This window comes from Gadus macrocephalus, chromosome 6 (genome assembly GCF_031168955.1).
Source record: "Gadus macrocephalus chromosome 6, ASM3116895v1".
NCBI lineage: Eukaryota > Metazoa > Chordata > Actinopteri > Gadiformes > Gadidae > Gadus > Gadus macrocephalus.
Window position 1 is genome coordinate 8,080,110 of NC_082387.1, and position 27,198 is coordinate 8,107,307.

A 27,198-nucleotide genomic window follows, 5' to 3' on the forward strand; every position below is an offset into this window, starting at 1 on the left:
GATGTTAACTATTACGCCCGGCCAATTTTCAACCGGCCGAATGATTCTCCCACCTTACATATGTCGCCGTTATCAAACGGCGTCAACACCCCCGTGGTTTGCCTGCGGATGCGATGTGGACTCTTCTTTCATCGTTCCTTCCTTCCTTCCACTCAGGTGAAATCGCGCTGGGATCGCAGTGGTTGGGTTTGGGTCACGGCTTTCCCATCGTCGGAAAATCAAGCGTGACGAATAAAACCGCAGGCATACGTCACGTTGTGCTAACCGCCAAAACGTCCCCAGAGGCATGAGCCGCAGAATAAACGTGATAAGGTTCCACTATTTCAAAGGAGTAAAAGTAAACGGGTACATTAGATTGTGAAATTGAACCAACAAATCATCGGAGCGCTCCCACGTTGAGTCGGGGGTTGGGGGTTTAGGAGAGAGTCCATAAAGTCTCTCACACTAACAGAGTTTTTAAACACTACATTGTCTGTGCGTTTACTAATGGGATCGCACTGCAGCCGACAGCAGAGGTGGCATGAATTATAGAAAGACGGCATTACCATGAGCACCCAGAGGACAGTGATACGTTTTTCGGCTTTATTAAAAAGACGCGGTTTGTGGGTCGGAGTTCTGAAGTGATGATGAGAGCAGAGCTCACAATGCAGCATGATGGTGATAATACAATCATAATTATCATGATATTAAGTGTAACCACCTTTGTACAGCCCACGAGCACTGCTGGGCGACAGTCCCCTGCGGCCTTATTACATTCTGAATACATTTGCATTTGTCGAGCCTTATTTGTGTACAGAAAGGATACATCAATTCAGTAACAAATAAGTCACAGTGGAACAAAGCTTCATCAATGACACAGGAATGGCAAGATCATAACAATAATTATAGGCATGAGAACTGCATTTGCAGTTCCTGTGCATCGGTTAGGCCGACTGGCAGGGAAAATAAAACACCAGGCACGGACGGCTCTCACATAGATTTCATTGCATTAATAACAGTTTAATGCATTGTCTTCTCCTTTTCTATCAATTGAATCTGTTCAGAGTCCTCCGTTGTTGGCAGTCAAGGGGATGTGTGTGTGTGTGTGTGTGTGTGTGTGTGTGTGTGTGTGTGTGTGTGTGTGTGTGTGTGTGTGTGTGTGTGTGTGTGTGTGTGTGTGTGTGTGTGTGTGTGTGTGTGTGTGTGTGTGTGTGTGTGCGTGCGTGCGTGTGTACCTTGGCAGCATTGGGTGTCGGAGTGCGGTGGTGAAGGTTGTCTCATTTCGTTCCTTGCTTTCCCTATTAATTAATGTGTGTGGCAGGGCATTAGCCAGCTCCGGCATCGTCGCTGTGCATCTTTTGTGTAGCGTGACTGACCTGAAGGCCTTGTTATTTAGTTTGTGCGGCGGCGGCGGTCCTCCAGCGAGCTTTTAATTCACATTCGCACCAAATCCACGGCCGGCCCAATTAGCCAGATTATAGTTTTTTTTACAGCAGTGAGACAAGCAGACCTGTCTCACCTTAATGAAGTGTTGTGGGGCCACAGTGAGGCACACACACACACACACACACACACACACACACACACACACACACACACACACACACACACACACACACATGCCTGCATGCACATACAAACACACGTGCATGCGAACACACACACGCATGAATGTCCAGGAACACACGTGCACACACACACACACATACCTACATGCACACACACACACATACACACATACACATGCACACACACACACACACACACACACACACACACACACACACACACACACACACACACACACACACACACACACACACACACACACACACACACACACACACAAATGGACCTGCACACTCCACCCAGCAATGCTACAGTCAATTCACTCAATGCCGCTCAAACAGACATCGCTGGTGGTTCAACAACTATGAACCGTGGATCTGAACTGTGTTCTGGCTGAGTGAAGGCGTATGCAATCGCGCACGCATGCACTCATGAACGCACACACACAACCACTCGTACATTGTTTCTCGCACAAACAACAAAATGTCCTGTGTAGACACATCCATACTGAGTCATAGAATATGGTTGATGCAGCCTCCCCCCCCCCCCCCCACACACACACACACACACACACACACACACACACACACACACACATAAAGGGGACTGGGGCAGCCGTTATGATCTACTGCTCTACTGCGCATAAGCTCGGGGAGCGCACCAGCTAAGTTCATATCCCTCACAGGAGGAGAAACACATGCACCATGAAGACACAAGCACACATTAACACATACACACACACACACACACACACACATACATGCACACACGCATACCATGCAATGTACCAAACTGCTGTTGATTCAGTGAACAAAGATGGCAAGGTAGAGCTTAACTGTTGGAAACAATGAATAAATTAATGAATACTCGATTGTTACCGAGAGTGTAATAGGTAATCTTTTCTTTTGTCTCTATGCCCACTGAAGGAGGTATTTTTTCTAACTGACTTAGTGGTTTATTTATTTGCCGCACACTGTGATGCTCAGCTTTGGCTCCGTTACAAACCTGGGAAAAACTCTGCAATACTTCCTCAATGGATACAAAGAAACAAAGACATCATTACAAAAAATAAGAACACACACATTTATATACACACACACATACACAGAAAGACACACACACATACAGCTCCATTTCCCCAGATGGAGGATGTTCTTTACTGTCAAAGCAGTGTATAGGCCCTCCAGGTGGCCTGAAGACAACTGTTCACTACCGCATTGTCATAAAAAGTTTAAATTCTCTCTCTCTCTCTCTCTCTCTCTCTCTCTCTCTCTCTCTCTCTCTCTCTCTCTCTCTCTCTCTCTCTCTCTCAACCTTCTGTGAAGAGGGCGGTGTAACGCAACACTGCATGGATGGAGAACACACTCCCATCTTGTCTCCCTCCCTTCTCCCGTTCTCTCCCACCTCATTTCTTTTCCGTGTTCCGCCCTTCTCACTGTTTGTTTTGTCGTACCCTAGGCACCACGGGCGGGGCCTGCGGGGACCCCGGCACGCCGGTCCACTCCTCCAGGGAGGCGGGCAACTTCAACGTGCGCAGCAAGGTGCGCTTCACGTGCACGGCGGGCCACACGCTGTACGGCTCGGCCGAGCGGATCTGCTTCCCCAACGGCACCTGGTCAGGCCGCCAGCCCTTCTGCAAACGTAAGGAACACGTAGCCTGCGCTACGTGGACACTTGAACTTAGTTCAAGTGTTAGAGCGGGTTGACTTGTAACCGGAAGGTTGTTGCTTCGATCCCCGGCGCCTCCTAGCTGAGTGCTACTTGAGGTGTAAATGGTAAATGGACTGCATTTTACACAGCACTGTTCTAACTATCGGGCACTCAAAGCGCTTTACAATCGTGCCTTTATCATTCATTCATTCATCCTAGGGGCGGCATGTGGCTCAGGGGGTAGAGCGGGTTGACTTGTAGCCGGAAGGTTGCGCGTTCGATCCCCGGCTTCTCCTGGCTGAGTGCTGCTCGAGGTGTCCCTGGGCAAGATTCCTAATTGCACCCGACAAGCTGGCTGTCGCCTTGCTTGGTTGACTCCGTATGAATGTGTGTATGAATGGTTGTAAGTCTCTTTGGATAAAAGCGTCTGCTAAGTGCCCTAGGTGTAAATGTAATTGTTGTGCTCTCCCAAAATGTGCGTTTGACTGTAAAGTGTTTGTCTGTCGAAGCTGCATGTGGCCTGCTGTGCTGTTTTTACGTTGGCTCGGAAACTTTTGTGTAATAAAAATAGTAAAGGCTGAGGAAGCTGAAAAGGCTCTCCTGCTAAATTAAACTAGTTAGTCTATGTATATATTTTACAACAAATGCATCAATCCATCATTTAGCAATCTATTATTCAGCCATCCATCATGCAGCCACCCATTTCATCTATCTACCCGGCACCCTTCCACCCATCCATTCATAGTTCTATGTGTACACAATAAACCAGCCTCCTTTACATCTATATGAGCGATTCAGGTTTCAAACTCACAAAAACACATCCCAACAGATTACGCACTTGCAATTTTATGCATAAAAACACACATCTACACACGCACACATCTACACACAGATGCATGCATGCGCACACAAATATGTCTACCGCATGCATACTGCCCCAACAAACGTCTACACAATTGGGCACTGACACACACACACACACTGGGGAACACACACACATATACACACACACTGAGGCTCACACAATTGGGCACTGACACACACACACTGGGGCACACACACACATATACACACACACTGAGGCTCACACAATTGGGCACTGACACACACACACTGGGGCACACACACACATATACACACACACTGTGGCACACACAATTGGGCACTGACACACACACACACACACACTGGGGCGCACACACACACACACACATATACACACACACTGTGGCACACACAATTGGGCACTGACACACACACACACACACTGGGGCGCACACACACACACACACACACACACACACACACACACACACACACACACACACACACACACACACACACACACACACACACACACACACACACACACACACACACACACACACACACACACACGCGCACACACACACACACACACACACACACACACACACACACACTGAGGCACACACAATTGGGCCCTGACACACACACAAACTGGGGCACACACACACACATGCACAAACACATTCACACACACAAGCAGACACGCATACATTCACATACGCACAAGCCCCCCCCCCATAATGCACCAGATGGATAGGAGATCTTGGCAGGGGCCCGGTGTACACGCTGCCAGCCCATGACTCCAATGTAACAGGGGAATTAAAGAAGCGTTCAACTGCAGCCAAACCAGCGGCAAGCTACTTCTTGGGCGTGTGATAAACGATTCAGAGCACCTTTTCAGAGTTCATCGTGGGCGGGGCCCAGTGAGAAGACCCCACGGGGCCAAACCGGGACATTCAGACAAAAAGTGTGACCGCGTCTGCACGCTGACTCCCGTCCGGGCGGTCCGCCAGAGCCATTTATATTTTACTGGCCGATGTACTAAACGCTCGGAACGACGGCCCGCTCTATCACGCACACCTTTCTTTAGCTCCCTCCATCGCCGTTCTCACCTTTTATTCTGCCCGCGCCCTCCCTCTGAAATCATTCCATCACACTTCCTTTATCTCTCCGTCTCCCTGACACTGTTCAGCACGCTCGGCTATGCCTGGTCTGATGTGTGGAGGTTTGTCTCTCTCTCTCTCTCTCTCTCTCTCTCTCTCTCTCTCTCTCTCTCTTTTTTTCTCTCTCTCTCTCTCTCTCTCAACCCCCCCTATGGCGGTATCTAGTTTGTCCCATTAATGGTCTTCTTTTCCTCCATCTTCCTTCCATTCAATATTGTCTGTATTCAGTGTCATCCACTGGCCCACTTTTTCCCCCTTTGTATTTGGCTGTCTGTACGCATATTTCTCTCTCTCTCTCACTCACTCACTCTCGCGCTTGCTATCTCTTGCTCTCTCTTTCTGTGTCTCTCTCTCTCTCCTCCTCCTTCGCTCTCTCTACTGCTCCTCTCTCTCTCTCTTACTAGTTGTTCTCCTCTCACTAGTTATCTTTCTTAGCTCCCTCATTGCGGTATCTCGTTTGTCCCATTTATATTCTTCTTTTCCTCTATCCTCCTTCCATCCATTATTGTCTGTGTTGAGTGTCATCCACTCGCCCACTTTTCCCTCTTTGTAGTTGGCTGTATGTATGCATCTCTCTCTCTCTCTCTCTCACTCACACATTCACTCACTCACTCACTCACGTTATCTTTCACTCTCTTTTGCTCACTATCTATCTCTCTCCCCCTCCTTCGCTCGCTCTATCTCATTCTCTCCCTCTCCCACTCTTTCTCAAACAAACACAGACACTCCTTTACTTTCCTTGAAGTACAGAGTTTAAAAATACTTTCAGCTCTTTTCCCCAGAGTCCCATGAGTGGAAGGTCCTGTGGAATCCACTGGAGCCTGACTGAGTATCCCTGGCTGTCACTCTCTGTGATCTAGAGGCCTGTCCACCAATAAAGCCCACCCATCTGCTCCAAGGCCCTGGAAAAACACTCGCACCCAGAGCCCCATGCGGCCGCAACCACCTTGTTCCTTATTTACCGCGGCACTTGTGTTTGTTTGTCTAAAGAAGGATGGACTCCAATGAGTTTTGAATTGTGCACACTGCCTGCTACTTTGTGATGCAGTTGCGACGGCAAGCATTGTATGTTCATGCAATGTTCATGCTTTTGTGTAGATGTTTATGTGTGGGTTTTTGTCTTTGATTGCATGCGTGTTTGTAGACGTTTGTGTGTGTGTGTGAGTGTGAATGCATGTGTGTAGATGGTTATTTGTCTGTGTGGCATGCATGTGTGCAGACGTTTTTGTGTTTGTGTATGATTTTTTGCGAATTGATACGCGTGTGTGTAGATGTTTGTGTGTATGTGTCTGAATCCGTTTGTGTAGATGTTTCGGTGTGTGTGTGTGTGTGTGTGTGTGTGGATGTGTCTCTGTGTGTGTGGCTGTGCACTTGTTTCTCCCCGGTGTCCGGCGGCGTTGAACTGCCCCCGTGTGCAGAACTCGTCCATCTCCTGTGGAAATCACTCTCTCACATTTTCTCCGGACAATTAGTTGACCGAGAGGCCGAAACCATCTGGTAATGAAACATGTTCCCGGGCGGAAGGAAAAGATTAGAAACAACACATGTGCTTTTCCTCCCCTCAGGAAGGACGCAGAGAAATGATTCTCTTGTTCGAAATAATCCGGAAAAACCTAAGAGCTACAGCCGGTGCCACGAAGCCGTGCTTCTGTCTTCCATCAGCAAAATGCTGTTATTCTCTCCGTCCCCAGAGTGTGTAACTATGAATAAATTCGGTATACAGTGCTGGCTTGACAGAAATGCCGTCACCATGCGTAATGCTGAGAATTACACGGCAAGACACCCCCAGTCATAAGTGGTGGCCAGTGATTGTATGTCAGCATTCTGTGTTTGATCCCATTAACTTGGAATACCAATGCGCACACACATCCGTTCACACATGTGCACGCACAAAAAACACTCACACGTATGCATGCACACAAACGCAAACACGCACATAGACATGCAAAAAACACACACAAACGCAAGAAGACACACGCACGCAAGCAGACAAAAAGACACGCAAGCACGCACACACACGCACACACACGCACGCAAGCCCACACACTCAGTCAGTCAATCACTCACACACAGGAAAACGCACACAGTTGGGCATCGAGCATCGAGCATCGAATGGAACCGGGACTAACATTCCGGTTCTCCCGGAATCGTTCAAATTGTAAAATTTCGATTCCTAGTTTCGATGCCCAGTCCGCTGACCGGAAGAAGAAGCCGCCGAACACTAACGACGAAGAAGCTTCCGGAGAACCCGCCAAACTGTGTGTGCGTGCGTAAACATGGAAACTGTGCGGCGGCGCTCGAAAGTGTGGCTTAACTTCACTAAAATAAATGACAAGTCGGCTCGGTGCAACATTTGCAAAACAATTATATCGTGCAAAGGCGGGTGTACCACCAACATGATCAAACATCTCCGGGGTCATGGTGTACAGATAACTGAGTGCCCCGTCTTTGACGCGCTGCGCCGGCCATCCTCCGTTGCCACTTCCTCCGCTGCCTCTACCTCCGGCTCCGACCCTCACCCTAGCACCGCACTATCGGGTAAGCAACAAATACGTAAACGGTTGGTCAACTCAAATGCAAATACCAAGGATACGAAAAACGTATCCTTTGCTGGCAGATCTTGCTTTCTCATATTTATGTGTTCAAGCTTCATCTACGCCCAGCGAACGTGTGTTCTCCACTGCAGGAGACACTATCTGTCCAGAACGCTCACGCCTACTGCCCGAGAAGGCAGATATGATCATTTTCCTAAACAAGAACTGTTTCTGATTTTATACTGTACCTGCTGCTAATCTGGGCTAGGTTGTACAAGTTGTTCCTCTTTGTTTGTTCGATATTATCTGCACCAGGTTAGCCCATCAGTTGGAGCTCAGTTCAATGTTTAAGTACCTGCAGGATGTCTAAATTGGAAGTTTTCAAAAGTGAATTAAACTATCTTGTGAAAAGTGTACCTCTGTGTAAAGAAAATTCATAACATTTATATTTATTTCATAGATTTGATATCTATATACTACCTAGTTGAAAACAGCCCTGTGAGAAATTCAAAATGAAGTTCATAAAAAAAAAAAATGTCATTGAATTCAAATTCATGGAGAAGTTCAGACTATTTCATCCAGAAAGACCTCTGGTTAGCTAGCTCATTTAAAACATGTACACTTTTTTGACCCTGCCTCTTAAGAGAATCGGAATCGAGAATCGTTAGGAACCGGAATCGAAACGAGGAATCGGAATCGGAACCGGAATCGTTAAAATTCAAACGATGCCCAACACAGACAGGAAAACACACCTACACACGCACTTTAATCCAATGAGCTATTTCTAATAATCATGATATCAATGATCTTGCTGAATCTCAATCTGAAACGGACTCAGATTGATGTGGCTGTTATCACATGTGGTTCCATGATGGGTGTGGGAGATGAGCCGATAGGCTGCGGGTGGTTGATGAACGGTTGTTAATGCTATCCCCCCACGCTCCTCACGCTCGTCCTAATTACACCCGAGATGTGACAACAACGCCGATGCCCGCCCGCCAACCGCCCAATCAGCGGCTCCGCCCACTCCAACGTGCCGAGCCGTTTAACCATCAACCATCTTGTCCAATTATTTATCGGACTGGGATGTCAAAATGTGCACGAGATATATTCCCAGATGTCATCTACTGTTTTTAAATATATGTGTTACGTTCATAAGCACAACCCCCCCCCCCCTCTGCACCAATCACCTCTCATCTCCTCGTGTTCCCCCAAGCATCACACCATGAATCACTGATATGGAAAATAGAATCCATTACTTTTTTACACCTCTGACCTTCACCATCTTCTTCTTCTACCCTCCTCCCTCTGTTCTCCTCCTCTTCCTCCTCTTTCTGCTCTTCAATCTTTCCTCCTCTTCCTGCTTTTTATCCTCCTCCTACTCCATACCCTCCTTCTCTACACTCCTCCTACTCTATACTTCTCCTCTATCCTCCTCCCTCCTCCTCCATACTCCTCTTCCTCCTCTCTCTTCTCCTCCTCCTCTATCCCGCCCCCCCCTCCTCCTCCTCCCCCCCCGTCCTCCTCCTCTTCTCCCCCCCCAGCGGTGCAGTGTGGTAACCCGGGCACCCCTTCCAATGGCCACGTGGGCCTCATCGACGGCACCACCTTCTCCCACTCGGTGGTGTACTCCTGCATGGACGGTTACTCCCTGTCCGGCTGGCCCACGCGCCAGTGTCTGGCCAACGGCACCTGGTCAGGTGCCGCACCCAACTGCACACGTAAGTACCCATACAGACACACACACACACACACACGTACACACGTACACACGCACACACACGCACACACACACACACACACACACACACACACACACACACACACACACACACACACACACAATAGCGCACATCTACAAAAACACACCCTCACACACATGTCCACACACCCCGAGAGTGGTGAGGGGAACAAGAGAAGGTGGTAAGGGAAGGGAAAGAACACAACTGGACCACTACTAAGCTCAGACCACGCATCCTTCAATGCACTGTGTCAGGGGGTAGGCACACACACACACACACACACACACACACACACACACACACACACACACACACCTGCATGAATGATGAGGAATGGTGGCAGTGGACTAATCAGAGTACACCTGACGATGCCAGCTGACCGTGTAACGCTGGTATGGGTGAAAGGGGGTCGGGATTCAAACACAGTCTTTTTGAAATCCATGGCGCACAAAGCCATGCTGAAACACTGACACTGCGACGCTTGACTAATGGCATCCGACGCAGCATGTACTGCTCTTGTTCCGTCTGGCGGGACGGACGCTCTGGGACGTCACCTCATTCAAAGGAGGACACGTGTGTGTGTGTGTGTGTGTGTGTGTGTGTGTCCATGTGTAAATGTGTGTGAGTGCGGGTGTCCGATGGCATGTGGTACACCACAATCGGCTACGTGTGTGTGTGTGTGCGTGTGTGTCCGATGCTATGCGGTACACCACACTCGGCTACGTGTGTCTGTGTGTGCGTGCGAGTGTCCGATAGCACGTGGTATGCAACACACCCGGCTGCGGTGCATATTTCCCGCCGCACCGCCCGCCCGCACACACCCCATCCTGTGTTTTTGTCGCCGGCTCTTTCGCACCGATTCGCCGAAGTAAATTAGGCCGATCGGAAACCACTTCCTGCCGCCGCACGGGTAGCAGATGGTCCGAGTTATCAACGACGGAACCAATGAATAGGATCCCAAAAAGGGGGTACATCAATCTCCCCCCGTCCCCCTCCCTATCCGCCAGACGTCAGATATGATATATACACGATTGTCAAGGAGGGGTGACAGAGTTCTGTGTACCCAAGCTCAACCCCAAGCCGGTCACACTTTATGCAATCGTTCTTCTTTCTCGGTTTCCTTTCCTCTGTTTTTTTGTTGTCGTGATCTCAGGAAATGAGCCCAGCAGTTATCCAACCAGGCTGCCAATCTATATTTAATTTACCCCAGGATAACTATGAACGAAAGCATCCATTGTTTATTGCCTGTTTGCAAGAATTACCATATTTACCCTCTCTTTCTCTCTCTCTCTCTCTCCACCTTTCCCACTCTCTCGTCTCTCTTTCTTTCTCTCTCTCTCTCTCTCTCTCTCTCTCTCTCTCTCTCTTTATTTCCTTTCTATCTTTGCACCAAAAATTGAGATGAGTGAGTGTTTGAAGTGATACGGCACAGAGGGTGGGGGTCGGGGGTGACTCAGTAAGGGAATATGAAAGAATGAGGAAGACAGGGGGAGCGAGGGGATGAGAGGATCGCTGTGAACTGGTGATCAGATGAGCAGGGAGTAAGCACGCGTTTCCTTTTTCTGTAGGTTTTTTGACACTTAATATTCTGGCGCGGTTTATCCAACAGCATCAAGCATATCATCAAACACAACCACACAACAGGCTATCTCTCTCACGCACACACCGGCTGTTTGTGTGTGTGTGTGCCTGCGTGCATTTTTGTTTGCACATGTATGCGCATTTGTATGTCTGTGTGCAGGTGTGCTTGTGTGTGTGTGCGCTTGTGTGTGTGTGTGTGTGTGTGTGTGTGTGTGCCTGCGTGCATTCATATTTGCAGGTGTGTGTGTGTGTGTGTGTCTGCTCCCGGTCCGTGGACGTGGGCTCTTTGGGAAGGCGAGGTGTCCTCATTATGCATCCATTAGCCAGCCAATCATTTTCACAGTTCACAGGTTATCGATCACACAGACGGCTGGATCAAAGTGACGCACACATTTTGAGAACAAAAATGTATTTATTCATAGGGAGGTACGCAATGCCTCCAAAAATGAATTCAGGAGATTTTTGAAGATTTTCGCATTGACAGTTATTCATTTGGCCGGCGCTTATATCCAAAGTTACCTGTTTCCCTTGTCAAACGGTTCTCTGATCTCAATGGGACCTTATTAAATAAAGGCCCAATGCAAAATTTACAAAATCCAATCAAAATTGGATGAGCTAACTAGCAATAATCGTGCTTCACAACTGAGTTCAGAGTAGCCATAGGGATCAGAAAGACAAGTTTAGCAATGTTTTTCATAATTAGTGTAATTAGTGAAATTAGTGTAAAAACAGCAAAGACTGTCGAAGTAGAACTCACAACAATTTCAGCTACAAATAAACAGGTTTTAGTACTAGCTAACCACAGCTAATGTGCTCGTGACATGATTCATAGTGTTTGGCTGATCAACTGGACTAGTGAGATAATTACTTATATTGGGTCGTATAATAATGATGATGGATGCAAAAAAACCGATACAGAAATACACATCCATCAACTTGCTTCCTTGCTTCCCCAAATGCCGGGCCACTCTGAACAAAAGTAAAATAGTTTGAGGGTTGAAAGTCGAACGTTACGGCCGTGAAAAACGTTAACCCAGCGGTAGACGGACGTTAATGGCCGGTCGCAGTTGACGCCCTACTTACGGAGTTAATGAGCCATGTCAGGTTCACCTTGATCTTGAGACCCGGGAGAAGGCCTGAACAAGTTTACCAAGCCCACCCGCCAACCGTACCTGGTGGGCAGTAGGCTCTACAGGTCATTGCATAGCCGCATCACCTCGCCTGTTCAACATTGGCCTCTTACCCTCGTAACTCTCAGAAAGTCTGAACTTCTCAGGAGAGGACTTTTCCATGGTTACATACTCAAGTCCAAATCAAAACATTATTCAGCATCCGTCCCAGCTCGGTTGGGGGAGCTGTCTGTGAATAAGAACAGATATCCCTGTGCTCTAGACTTCATTCCTGTCATTAGCTGCCTCTACTACTCCTGTCTTGCGAGGGTCACTGTGTGAATAATTGGATATATTTCAATTGTGTTCACCGCGTCGACAACATAACACCCTGAATCTTAATACCGTGGACTCCTGGTTGTGTCGGCCAATGGGTGTCTGTGTGCCAGCACTAGCAATTGCTACGTTAAGCCATTCCCTGTATACAACAAAGATAGCTAGAATAAGATGCTACAGAATGTTCTATTTTTAAGTGCAAGGATGTACAAGATACAGTAAGTGGGTAAGATGGGTTTGGGGTCAAGGGGGGGAGGCTATGCAAAGTCTAGGTGAACTTTGAACAATTGAGTCTTGAGTCTTTTGCAGAAGCTGGTGAGGGAGTAGGGATGCTAGCAAACGGCTAATGAGCTAATGAGCCGTGTACGTTCCAGCAGGCAGCATGTAACCCCAGCGTGGAGAAGACGTTCAGTTTTCTCCCACCATGGATCTTCTTCCATTCTTCACTCTCTATTCATGCTAATCCGACAGCATCTGCTTGTTTCGGCAGTTCGGCCGATTCTGTTGTTGGGGGGGGGGATTTCTCCGACAGAAGGGGAGCACCTGGGGCTGTTGGAGGGATTAGCATCACCTATTTCAGGTTGACCGACGCCGGAGCGTTGCGGCGCCAGAGAGCCTCGTTGCGTATCGTCCAATTAGACCGCAACGTCTCTCCCCTCCGCACCGAGGTCGCTCCGCTCTGCGGCGAGGCAGCGGCTTTCACTCTTTGTTCAGCTGGAAGGTTAACGGATATGACAGTGTGCCGGAATAACTCTCGCCTCGCACGAACCTGCTCTGGCCCCGGTGAGCTTCTTTCGGCTCCTTGAGTTCCTCCTTTTCTTTCGCTCCTTTTTTTTTTTTTGCTTGATATCAATTGAAAATTTCATTAGGCCTCTTTTATGGATGCAGCTGCTGTTCCCGGTGAACGGGGTCATGCTTAATTCACTCTAATGTGTTGTGGCTGTGACGCATGGGCTCACCAGTCAAAAGGAACTCCCAAGACGTCCACAAGCGCACACACTCACACACATGCACATGCACGCACACGCATGCAGATGCAAGCACACACGCATGCACGCACACACAAGCGCGGAGGCGCACACACACAGACACAGACACACACAAACACACATACAAACATACACACTAGCACACAAGCGCATGCACAAACACACACAGCCTCACACACACACAGGCACATTATCGCAGTGTATCTACGCACACACACACACTAAAACACACACACAGGCACATATTCACCGTGCATGCACACACACACACTCACACAGGCACACACAAACACGCACATGCACTCCATAAGACGGTCCGTCTGTGCCATGCTCGGAGCGCTATCATAATTCAGCATCCCCAAGTGTTCTCGTATCAAGAAGGGCCGGTGCTTCCCCAGATGGCTCAGATTCTCCGCAGCTCAAATGCCCCCGTAATAATACCTCTTATAGGGAACATTGTGATCTTATTCGACTGCTCTGGGGAAAGTGTGTGATTTCAGAACATGAGGAAACATTTGCATGCATTTACCCGGCGTTGCCCTGTTGACCGGCGGCTTTTAGCGGCGTAGAGAATAGTGAGTCACACTAAGAGACGATTCTTAAATACACAGTTAACTGGAGTGTGTTTGTTTGTGTGTGTGTGTGTGTGTGTGTGTGTGTGTGTGTGTGTGTGTGTGTGTGTGTGTGTGTGTGTGTGTGTGTGTGTGTGTGTGTGTGTGTGTGTGTGTGTGTGTGTGTGTGTGTTTTAGACGTTGTGCGTGCTTGTTTTTGTGTGTTGGCGGTCGATTTCCAGCCAAATGGACCTTAATGTCTTTATAGACAGTTGTTGTCAAGAAAAGTACCATAGTCGGACAGCAGAATGCACCACATATTCAATGATCAGGGCTTTAAATAAAAGCCCTGACTCGGCTGACGTTGGTAAGCAGGAAAGCGGACGAGAAGCCAAATCACCCAAATAACAGCGTTTAAGGGGCCCATTACGTCTATGTACATCGCCATTGACACCGCCGTAAACTTCTTCGCAATATGAGTTCACACGACATCACATTGCATCCAAACCGTGTCATAGCAGAGATGATGATGGCTCAGTGTGTGGTGCCCGTGAAACCCCATGACACTTCTATATCCTGTGGCCTTCAGACAGTGGATACAGAAGCCCCCCCAAGTGACAAAGTATCATGCAGCCTGGAAGATTCTCCCATTCCAGCAGAGTGGAAGAAACGCATCAAAGACAAGTTGAATACCATACCTGAGGTATTTGCTGTTGATGACTTAACCCATGGTCGCACCTCTGCAGTCAAACACAGGATAAGACTTCAGGATGAAACCCCCTTCAAGGAGAGGCCCCGGCCGATTCACCCATGTGATAGAGAAGCTGTTAAGCAGCATCTTCGAGAGCTACTGGAGGCAGGAATCATAAGGGAATCAGAGAGCCCGTTTGCTTCCCCTATAGTAGTGGTGAAAAAGAAAAACGGGAAGATCAGACTGTGTGTGGACTATCGGAAACTGAACATGCGTACTATCAAGGACGCGTACGCTCTTCCCAATATCGAAGAAACCTTCTCGGCCCTTAGTGGAGCTAAATGGTTTTCCGTTATGGATCTGAAGTCCGGTTATTATCAAGTTGAACTTGCCGAAGAAGACAAACACAAGACCGCATTCACATGCCCGCTGGGTTTTTGGGAATTTAACCGCATGCCACAGGGCGTTACCAATGCACCCTCCACATTCCAGCGGTTAATGGAGAGATGTGTGGGAGATCTGCACCTGAACGAAGTCTTGGTCTTCCTAGACGATCTGATTGTCTTCTCAGACACCTTGGAGGAGCACGAAAACAGGTTGATGAAGGTGCTGAACAGACTCAAGGACTACGGGCTGAAGTTGTCCCCAGACAAATGTCACTTTTTTCAGTCTTCCGTGAAATATCTGGGCCACATTGTAGATGCTCGTGGCGTCCACACTGACCCTGAGAAGATATCGGCCTTAAAAGACTGGCCCAGGGCCACCAATCGTAAAGAGCTAAAGTGCTTCTTAGGCTTTGCGGGGTACTACAGGCGCTTTGTACAAGGCTATTCGAAAATAGCAAAGCAGTTGAATGCCCTCACTGCTGGCTATGTGGCTACAAGGAAAAGGGGAAAGGACTATAAGAAGCAAAAACCTCACACTTCAGTGAGCCCCAGCCAGCCTTTCGGAAGTGAATGGACACAGGACTGTGAAACCGCTTTCAGAACACTCATAGACAGGTTGACCTCAGCACCTGTACTGGCTTTCGCCAATCCTAACCTCCCTTACGTTCTCCACACAGACGCCTGTGGAGAAGGCCTTGGTGCAGCCATTTACCAAGAGCATGAAGGGACACTTAGGGCCATAGCCTATGCTAGCCGAGGGCTATCGAAAAGTGAACGCAACTACCCAACGCACAAGCTTGAATACTTAGCACTGAAGTGGGCTGTGTGTGAGAAGTTCCATGATTATCTGTATGGTACAGAATTCACAGTCCTTACTGACAACAATCCTCTGACCTATGTGTTGACCTCTGCAAAACTCGATGCAGCAGGTCACCGCTGGTTAGCAGCTCTGTCAACGTACCGTTTTGAAGTGAAGTATCGGCCTGGTAATACAAATCAAGATGCAGATGGGCTGTCAAGGCGCCCCCAGGAACCCTCACAAGAAGACGATGCTTTCCTCCAGGAAAAAGAGAGGATTGAGGAGCTCCGTCAACGTGTGCTGGGCGGGAATCACAAAGTACTCTCAGAGGACACCTTCACTGCCCTCTGCCAAAGACACTCAGTGCGACTGGAGCCCTGTGAATACCCCCCGGAACCCCCCGCCTTAGCAGAGTCCCTAGCGGTGGACCCCTCCGCCATTCCCCTGAGTTACACCTGCCTTGCACAAAAAACTGTTCCAGGGATGACTCAAGAGGATTGGCACAATTCACAGAGGGCAGACCTGTCCATAAGGCGGGTCATCCAACTCATTGAGAGAGACACTAAGCCCTCGTTCAGAGAGACTAAGTTAGAGCTACCGGAGGTGAGGCTCTTCCTCAGAGAGTGGAATCGACTTGAACTCAAAGACGGAGTCCTGTTCAGGAGGTATGTTGACAGAGGAACAGAAGGCTATCAGTTAGTCTTGCCCGAGAAATACAGAGCCAAAGCACTAGAAGGTGTTCATGATGAAGTGGGGCACCTCGGATTTGAGCACGCCCTTCACCTGGCCCGCGCCCGATTTTACTGGCCAAAGATGGCTCAAGCAGTCGATGTGAAGTGTCACACATGTGAGAGGTGTTTCAGAAGGAAAACAATCCCTGGGAGGGCTGCCCCAATGATGAACATCAGTACAAGTTACCCCCTTGAATTAGTCTGCATGGACTATTTGTCTATTGAACCAGACAACAAAGATACAAGAAATGTATTGGTGATTACAGACCATTTCACTAAGTTTGCTGTGGCAATTCCCACAAAAGACCAAAGAGCAAGAACTGTAGCTAAAGCAATTTGGGAGAACTTCATCGTTCACTACGGGTTCCCTGCCCGCCTTCATAGCGATCAGGGAAGGGATTTTGAAAGTCACACCATCAAAGAGCTGTGTTCCCTGATAGGAGCAGAAAAGGTGAGGACTACCCCCTATCATCCTCGCGGGAACCCAGTCGAAAGATTCAACAGAACCCTGCTCGGCATGCTTGGAACGCTGGAGGACAAAGACAAGTACCACTGGAGAGACTTTGTGAAGCCACTTGTCCACGCATATAATTGCACAAGGAACAACACCACCGGCTACTCGCCTTATGAGCTGATGTTTGGCAGACAACCGACCCTTCCCATCGACCTCGTTCTGGGATTCCAGCCACAGGGGAATCATGCCAGGACTCACTCTGAGTATGTAAAGAGCCTTCGAGAACGTCTGCGGGAAAGCTATGCTCTAGCTGCAGAGAGTGCACGGAAGATGGGAGAGAAGAACAAGACAAGGTTCAATGCCAAGGTCAGAGCAGCAGAACTGATCGCAGGTGACAGAGTCTTGGTGCGAAATGTCAACATCAGAGGGAAACACAAGCTTGCGGACAGATGGGAGAGAGGGACCTATACAGTCGAAAAGAGGATGGGAGATGGACCGGTTTATGTCGTCAAGCCGGATAAGGGTGGCAGCCCCTTACGCACCCTCCACAGGGACCTCCTCTTGCCATGTGGGTTCCTACCTGTCACCGATGGGAAGGAAGTTGAGCAAAAAGGCCCCTCTAAGATGATGAAGTTGAGATCCGGAGAGCGGCCAACGATGGATGCAAGGGACAACATGCTGAGCCATGAAGAGGATGTTGACGTCTGCAGCAGTAGTGATGAAGAGGAGCTTGTGGTGGTGCACAGGCCCAAAGTGACTGAAATGGGACCCTTCATCAAGACTGTGGAAAGGAGTGTCGAGAGGAGACCCCGCAGACTCAGATCAGACTCAGATCAGACTCCTACTGCTGAGAGCTTAGAAGTGCCATTGGAAATATTCGCCATGCCCTGGACCACTCACTCCAGGGAGAGCTTCAGGAACATGCAGTGGAGCCTCTTCATGATAACCTTGAGCCTGTGGATACAGATCAACGACACGAATGTGATCATAGATCAGATCTCACGGCTGTGGAGGAAGAAGTAGCAGCGGCCATCAATCCTCTGCTTCAAGCTGAACAGTCAGAAAACATAGGAACACAAGCTGAAATCAGGAGATCAAGCAGAACACGACAACGACCTGATAGACTGCACTATGACACTCTTGGGAGACCCTTTATCCTGGCCATTGTTGCCTTCTGTAAGAGTCTGGAAGGCCTCCTCCAGGGTCCTGCCAGGTGGCAGGCGCATGAAGGGACTAATGCGTTCTAGGGGGGGAGTATGTAACCCATGCTATTTCACTCTCTCTGCTAATATATGTATATGTCATTTTATATGAATGTATATATTATAATAATATATATAATGTAGTGTGTATGGTGTATATCTATAGTATATATATATTCCCAATATATTGTAGCGACCAGTGTTCACGTGCTACAATGTATTCCTGACGGCCGCTAACTGAAACGGTTGCCTGGAGACCGTTTTTTGTTGACGCTGGTTCTCTGCTTGACGCGTATGAAGAGCGAATATAGACTTGAAGAACGAACATAGACTTGAAGAGCGAACATAGACTTGAAGAGCGAACATAGACTTGAAGAGCGAACATAGACTTGAAGAGCGAACATAGACTTGAAGAGCGAACATAGACTTGAAGAGCGAACATAGACTTGAAGAGTGAACATATAGATTAGAAGAGAAATGAAGAAAAGGTTATATTCCTGATGGCCGCTAACTGAAACGGTTGCCTGGAGACCGTGTTTTTGTTGACGCTCCCTAATAGAGCGAACATAGACTTGAAGAGCGAACATAGACTTGAAGAGCGAACATAGACTTGAAGAGTGAACATATAGACGAAGAGAAACAAAGAAAAGGTTATTACGGAAGAAATAGAAGATATGGAGGAAGATTTGACGTTACTTTGAACAAGAGGACAGCCTGTCATCGACTGGCCCCTGCTCAAGAGCGTTCGGCCGTAGCAGTAGTGGTAGGAACAGAACGCCCCCTTTCATTGAATCGAGTGCACTCAAAGACTTGCTGGGTACCCATTTTATTTAGTTTGTTATTTTTCTTGGGGACCTCTTTTGGGTTCAGTGTATTGAGTTCAGTGTTTTAGGTTCAGTGTTGTTATTATTATTATTATTATTATTATTATTATTGTGTAAATAATCTAATTGATTCTGATGGTTAGATATGGTTAGATCGTTAGATAAAAGGTCAAACGTGCCTCACTGTGTCTGTGTGTTATTCCTTTTATCAGAGTTCCATTAAGAATACAAGCCAGTCTCCTCATAACCTGGGATTGATGCACCACTGCATTGTTATATTACCTTTAAAAATACAGTTGGTTACATGCGGTTATGTAAACAGCGGTTTCGCCCCGGTCCCCCCCTCATCGCCCCCCTCCCCCACTCCCCAGCTTGTGTACCTTCTGTTTCCATGACGACCTCACGCACACTGCAACTGCTGCAGCATCCTTCGTCCCCACGCTAAACTTCTCCCCCTCCCTCCCTCCCTTCTCTCTCTCTCTCTCCCTCCCTCCCCCCAGTGATCACCTGCGGCGAGCCGGGCGTCCCGGCCAATGGGCTGCGCTTCGGCGACGACATCACCGTGGGCCACAACGTGACGTTCGCGTGCCAGCCGGGTCACGTGATGGTGGGCGGCGGCCCTTCGGTCACCAGAGGGTGCACCAGCAACGGCACCTGGAGTGGCGCCATGCCCGCCTGCCAAGGTATGTGCGTCGGCGAGGGCGTCCACGTGTTTGGAAAAGGCTCCCCCCCCCCCCCCCCTTTGTTCTTAGAGGTGGCATATTAAACCACCAGGTGGGAGTCATATTAGCCGTCACAAGCCGTTTTCGAAATTCTCCCTCTTCTGACATCACAAGTGGGCGTGTCAACCTAGATGTATGACGGATAGATGGAGTTGCTTTATGTCATTCTGCAGCTCTATTAGACCTCAGCAAACGAGAATAGATGTCTGTCTGAAAGGGGAATGGGTTTGACGTCACAATGCTTCACGGGGAATCTCTCGCTGTGTGGACAGATTTAGAAACCCGGCGCATGGATTTACACATCAATGTGTTTTTCCATCATGTGACCCCAGAGGAGATCCGTGGAAATCTGAAAGGTTTTTGTGGACTGGTTTCCCATCTTCCGGTTTCTGTTGTAAGATTTAACCGTGTTTGACAGGGGGTAACCCACTTGGATGAACAAAGGTTAAATCAATAAAGATTTGAAGTTAAAAGCGTTCAAAAACACACTCATGTACACAAAAACTCTCTCATACTCAAACACACTCGCATACACAAACACACTCATGTACACAATCACACTCACTTACACAAACAAACTCATGTACACAAATACACTTGCGTTCACAAACACGACTCACGGCACTCAAGAGACATGCGGCTGGCCTGCTAGCATGCGACTGGCCCGCTAATGCTAGCCTGCGGCGCTGAATTGTCTTCCTTGGTGAAAAGTAGGCTGATGTTGTTGTTTGTTTGCTGTGGAGCGCACATTAGTGTGTCCGTGAGCTAATGAGATTAGCATTAGCAAGGTGACATGCACGTCCCATTCCTTTCGAGGGAACTTCGAAGACATTAGGGAACTCCAATACATTAGGGGCTGGGGATAGTTAATCACCCTGGCGTCTCTGGTATCTCCTTTCTATATTTTGTCTCTCTCTCTCTCTCTCTCTCTCTCTCTCTCTCTCTCTCTCTCTCTCTCTCTCTCCCCCTCCCTCCCTCCCTCAAAGAAACAAACTCGCACACACTACCACCTGGTTCGGGTCATTAACATGAAATCCATTCTTTGAAACGATATCCACTCCTGTGATGGCCACATGGATATATACTTAACGATGGCAACATTACTGTTTTTTAACGACTTCGCTCGAGAGCAAACATTCCTATAGCTACGGGCTCGGACGGGAAGGTGCGGTACAGGTAGAAAATGAAGAAAGTCTTCAAGCTGCCTTCTGAGTGTTATCTGATCGCGGATGCGCCCCGGGCTGGTGTCCACACCTGTGTCTAGAGATGCATCTGTGGCGGGCCGAGAGCCAGGAATTAGTGGACGTCTGTCTGGTACCCCATGATGGATGGCCACTTCTCCCCCACCCCTGCTGGGAGGAGTGCTCTAATGGTCCCCCTCACACTTAATCTCATTCACAAAGTTACGCTTAAGCACATGTCAGAACAGGTTGTGTTCTGGCCGGCCAACACAGACAACAAAGTCCATTGCAGACAATCTTGCTTGATGATACACATTCAAATTTAGGGAATTTAGCAGATGCTTTTATCCAAAGCGACCTACATTGAGTACATTTGTCAGAAGAAAGAGAAACAACAGTATATCTCTGCCGCTACAGAAAGGATGTTCATAGAACCAAGTGCCAAGCACTTACAATTGTTAGGTTAACCCATTCCCCGTATACAACAAAGATAGCTAGGATAAGTCGCTACACGATGCTAAGTACTATTTTTAACAGCATACAATAAGTGAGCACATAATGTACTCACATGGATAGCACATAACACATCGATAGTGTTTAAATATGTTCTTTTCACTCACTCTCCACCTCATCCCTAACTCTCCACCTCAAGCTGGTGTGTAGTGAGCGTTCTGGCACCGATTGGCTGCCGTGCATCACCCAAGTGGGTGCTACATATTGGTGGTGGTTAGTGAGGTCCCCCCTTCACTTTAGGCGTCTTTGAGTGTTATTAATTATTATTATTCTTCATGTTTAACCTCTGTTTTCCTTTTATTCCTAGTCTGTTTTACATAGTTTTGAATGATGACTATATGCTCTGTAAGGTGACCTTGGGTGTCTTGAAAGGCGCCTCTAAATTAAATGTATTATTATTATTATTATTATTATAAAGTGCCAGGACGTACAACATACAATAAGTGCGTACATAAAGTGCCAGGACGTACAGCATACAATAAGTGAGTACATAAAGTGCCAGGACGTACAACATACAATAAGTGAGTACATAAAGTGCCAGGACGTACAACATACAATAAGTGAGTACATAAAGTGCCAGGACGTACAACATACATAAGTGAGTACATAAAGTGCCAGGACGTACAACATACATAAGTGAGTACATAAAGTGCCAGGACGTACAACATACATAAGTGAGTACATAAAGTGCCAGGACGTACAACATACAATAAGTGAGTACATAAAGTGCCAGGACGTACAACATACAATAAGTGAGTACATAAAGTGCCAGGACGTACAACATACATAAGTGAGTACATAAAGTGCCAGGACGTACAACATACATAAGTGAGTACATAAAGTGCCAGGACGTACAACATACATAAGTGAGTACATAAAGTGTCAGGACGTACAACATACAATAAGTGAGTACATAAAGTGCCAGGACGTACAACATACAATAAGTGAGTACATAAAGTGCCAGGACGTGCAACATACATAAGTGAGAACATAAAGTGCCAGGACGTACAACATACACAAAGTGGCTGCTTTATGGTCCCCCCCCCCCCCCCCCCCCCCCCCCGATAGACCGACGCCACGACCCCCGCGTCCCGGTGGGAGCCGACGGTGTAGACGTAGCAGGTCCGCGGGGGGGGGGGGGGCCTCACCGCGCTCCGGGAGGACTGACGGAGTGGCGCAGAGAGCGGGGGCCCAATAGGCAGAACACAAGCAGCACGTTGTTGCTAGGGAACCGGTTTCCATTGCTCCCGTCTCAGGGGCAGAACCAGCGGGCCTGCTTTCTGCGCGGCCGGCCCGTGGGGACGTGGGAGGCACAAACAATGCATCAACGATGCACCAGGAGTGGTGCAAAAAAAAAAAGAAACTCTGCCTTTATGTCGTTGGGTTCGCGGTTCATCAAAGTGTGTTTGATTCTCGGATGAGGCGGGAAGCATCCTCGTAACCATGACAGCGCGAGGGAAAGCACCAAAGACCGATTGATTGATCCATTCGGCTGTGTGCTTGAAACGCGACAACCTTACGACACAGAGACCTTCGTTTTGTGTGAAAAGAATGACTGATGATGGGGGGGGGGGGGGGGGGGGCAGCCTTGGAGATATGCAGAGAGAGAGGCCTGAGGGGATAGTGAATGGTGAAGGGCGGACTAGAATCAGGGCGCTTTTAGTATCTCATCATTTCAGCGGGACAGGGTAGTGGGAGAGAGGGGCTTCTGGTTCCCTCTCTAGAACGGCCAGCGATTGCTGCCCCCCCCCCGCGCTGTCTACTTTCAACCCGGTCTCACGAAAATACGTGACACTGTCACGTTATTTAATCTTTTGAAACGTGATCAGGGACACGTATTTTCAAAATTTTCGTGTCAAAAAGCACAAATTTCAAACCCATGTATTTCAATTGGAAGTATTTGTCGTGTCACTAAGCACGACTTCCAAACTAAGGTTCTGTCCGGGAGCGTTCTCCCTAATGTCCTTTAAGGAGCTCCGTACAGAACATTTATTGTTAAAAATTGTCTGTGATAACTAACAATATGACAGCTTTTGGCCACCCGTTTCTACTTTCACCTTTGATTCTGAGAAATTGTGACAATTCACGGATATATTAAATGCAGGTGCGCTGCTCAGGCAAACCGCGAAGGAAAAAAGGGTAGCTGCTTCATCTGTTCTTTTTAGAATTGTATGTCTTGATGTTTTAATCTAGCCATAGATCTATTGTCTTGTTTTTGGCTATGTGAATGGAAGTCCGCGTCGATGCCTCGCAAGTCCAGTGCCGCGAGCGGACGTGACATCTAGAAATCATACCGTATCATTATCATTAATATTGATGTGTAGGGGTTGATTATAACTCGTGAATAATATTGTTTATACCACAGTCTGGGGGAATACTCGTATTCTGATTGGCTGCAGGGTGTGTATTATCTCCTGATATAGGCCTACAGACACCTGCTAAGTAGTTCCAGTCAGTGTTTAGATTCTCTGCCCGAGCCCGAGCCCGACCCGACCCGCGGGCCGGGTCGGGCCGATATTTCCCACCACTATCCTCGATCGAGCGATTTTATTTTTATTTTATCATTGGTTTATTGGCCTAATCTGAGGAGAAATCTATGCCATGAACAGAAATATTATAGGTCTTTATTACACGGGTCTTCTCAATGCCGTGGAACGCTCCGTTCACTTGCATGGGTCCGGTGACTTGTCAACCCCTCTGCTGATCAACACTACGAATGCTGGTAACGAATAAATTGTAAAAAAGACACAGCATGTGAAGTTATTTTTTCGTTTTGGCAGTAGCCGTGTAATAAGCGGGCTAATGTATAGAACGTCGCCGGTCAATATCGAAAATAAGACCCTTCAGGGCGAAGCAAGACACCTTCGCTGCGCGTCGGTGTACTGTTCGCCCTGGTGGGGGCTTATTTTCCCGATAATGACCGGCGTTCTATGCATTATCCCTGCATATATATTTAGCAGAGTAGACTAAATGTGAACAAAGTTACATATGTATTAAAAAAAATGTTGGGTTGAAATCGGGCTCGGGCTCATAATTACAGTTAATCTGTCGGGGCGGGCCGGGCTCGGACAGAACGTGCACGGGCTCGGGCTTGGTTTTCTTTATTAATCGAATGGGAAATGCAATAGGCCTATTTTAGGACCGAATCACCGTTAAACTTGTTTCTAATAGCATTCCAAGCGAGAAATATACTTTTTACTTGCATAATCTTTAGTCAGTGATTACGTCTGATCTTTAGTTTTATAGTTATTAGGAAGATTTTATCGGCTCGCTCGCATGTTTCAACGACGTCAGGTTGCTAGGGACGCTTCTTTCGCTAAACTAGCAGCTCACGTGTTTCCTGCGTTTGTGTTATTAAACCGTTACTTTATGTAGCCTAACTTTTAATGATATCATCTTGTTGGAAACACGTATATCTGAGAGCCAACCCAGTCGCCAAAAGCATACGTTGACAACGTACGTTTTCGTGAACACTGGATTACGTCGCATTTCAACATAAAATAGCGTGTTATACACACACACACACACACACACACACAATGCATTTCGCTGCTAAAACAACAACAACAGATATTCCCTCAATTATTATTACTTTCAAAACGTTGGCCAAGGTGGAATATCCTTTTTATTTGGGCTGCTTCTAGGACATTTTGGGTGGATTTTGAACGGTATGTGGGCAGGACGTTTTTTGCTGGACCTGGCAACCCTGCGCTGTTGCCCGAGGTGCAGAAATACTCCGGAACAGATCTGGATCCACTATGGCCAAAAGACTTGTATGCCCCCCCTCCCCTTAAATAAATTCTATGGCAGAATAAAGAATAAATTCATGCATTATCATTCAACTTCAACATGTGTTTTTACAGTATAGCGTGGTGGAGGGGTGACGTATGTTGGCCAACCCGGAAGTGAGCGTCGCCCTGGTTTCCCTTGACAAAAAGCCAACGGGTTTTTCCATTGGATTTTGGATTATTGCAGAAAAATTAGCATCTTTGAAGCACCTCCTCAAAAACTGAAAATAAATAAATAAATAAAAATATCTGTGCTCCAAAGAACGAAATGTAAACCAATGCATTCTGAATGGGAGTGTTTCTCCGATTCTTCCATGCTACACAGAACAAAATGTAAACCCATGCAAATAAAGACTTCATGTTCATAATAATTTAAATATCATTAATCTCCTGAGTGTGTAGAGTGGTATTCTATTTTTTTCAACGGGGCTGCATCCAGTCACTTGACCGTCATGGTTGCTATGGTGGTTGCTATCGACCGCCCCCTCTAATCCTTACATGGTTCTAAAATCCACGCGGCAAAGGAGCTGCCGTCCATTGTGTTGTTTTTGTCGTAAACTAGGGTCCGATGGTTAAAAAATAGACAGATATTCCAAGGTATCCTTAAAAGGCAGCTTGGATGTTTTTATTTTGTGTGTGTGTGTGTGTGTGTGTGTGTGTGTGTGTGTGTGTGTGTGTGTGTGTGTGTGTGTGTGTGTGTGTGTGTGTGTGTGTGTGTGTGTGTGTGTGTGTGTGTGTGTGTGTGTGTGTGTAACACGCTATTTTATGTTGAAATGCGACGTAATCCAGTGTTCACGAAAACGTACACTGTCAACGTATGCTTTTGGCGACTGGGTTGGCTCTCAGATATACGTGTTTCTAACAAGATGATATCATTAAAAGTTAGGCTACATAAAGTAACGGTTTAATAACACAAACGCAGGAAACACGTGAGCTGCTAGTTTAGCGAAAGCAGCGTCCCTAGCAACCTGACGTCGTTGAAACATGCGAGCGAGCCGATAAAATCTTCCTAATGACTATAAAACGATCAAAAGATCAGACGTAATCACTGACTAAAGATTATGCAAGTAAAAAGTATATTTCTTGCTAGAAATGTTATTAGAAACAAGTTTAACGGTGATTCGGTCCAAAAATAGGCCTATTGCATTTCAGATTCGATTAATAAAGAAAACCAAGCCCGAGCCCGTGCACGTTCTGTCCGAGCCCGGCCCGCCCCGACAGATTAACTGTAATTATGAGCCCGAGCCCGATTTCAACCCAACATTTTTTTTAATACATATGTAACTTTGTTCACATTTAGTCTACTCTGCTAAATATATATGCAGGGATAATGCATAGAACGCCGGTCATTATCGGGAAAATAAGCCCCACCAGGGCGAACAGTACACCGACGCGCAGCGAAGATGTCTTGCTTCGCCCTGAAGGGTCTTATTTTCGATATTGACCGGCGACGTTCTATACATTAGCCCGCTTATTACACGGCTACTGCCAAAACGAAAAAATAACTTCACATGCTGTCTTTTTTACAATTTATTCGTTACCAGCATTCGTAGTGTTGATCAGCAGAGGGGTTGACAAGTCACCGGACCCATGCAAGTGAACGGAGCGTTCCACGGCATTGAGAAGACCCGTGTAATAAAGACCTATAATATTTCTGTTTATGGCATAGATTTCTCCTCAGATTAGGCTAATAAACCAATGATAAAATAAAAATAAAAACGCTTGATCAAAGGCCCGGCCCGAGGATAGTGGTGGGAAATATCGGCCCGACCCGGCCCGCGGGTCGGGTCGGGCTCGGGCTCGGGCAGAGAATCTAAACACTGACTGGAACTACTTAGCAGGTGTCTGTAGGCCTATATCAGGAGATAATACACAC

At 47.5% G+C, this 27,198-nt stretch overlaps 1 protein-coding gene across 1 annotated transcript in view; it reads left to right on the top strand.

The window, feature by feature from the left end:
* The window catches only part of LOC132459082 (CUB and sushi domain-containing protein 3-like), a 255,684-nt gene that overhangs the window by 191,627 nt on the left and 36,859 nt on the right, over nt 1-27,198 (top strand). The window contains exons 50-52 of the mRNA XM_060053457.1: nt 3,007-3,189; nt 9,268-9,444; nt 19,619-19,801. Coding sequence (XP_059909440.1) covers nt 3,007-3,189; nt 9,268-9,444; nt 19,619-19,801 — 543 coding nt within the window. The remainder of the gene's footprint in view (nt 1-3,006; nt 3,190-9,267; nt 9,445-19,618; nt 19,802-27,198) is intronic.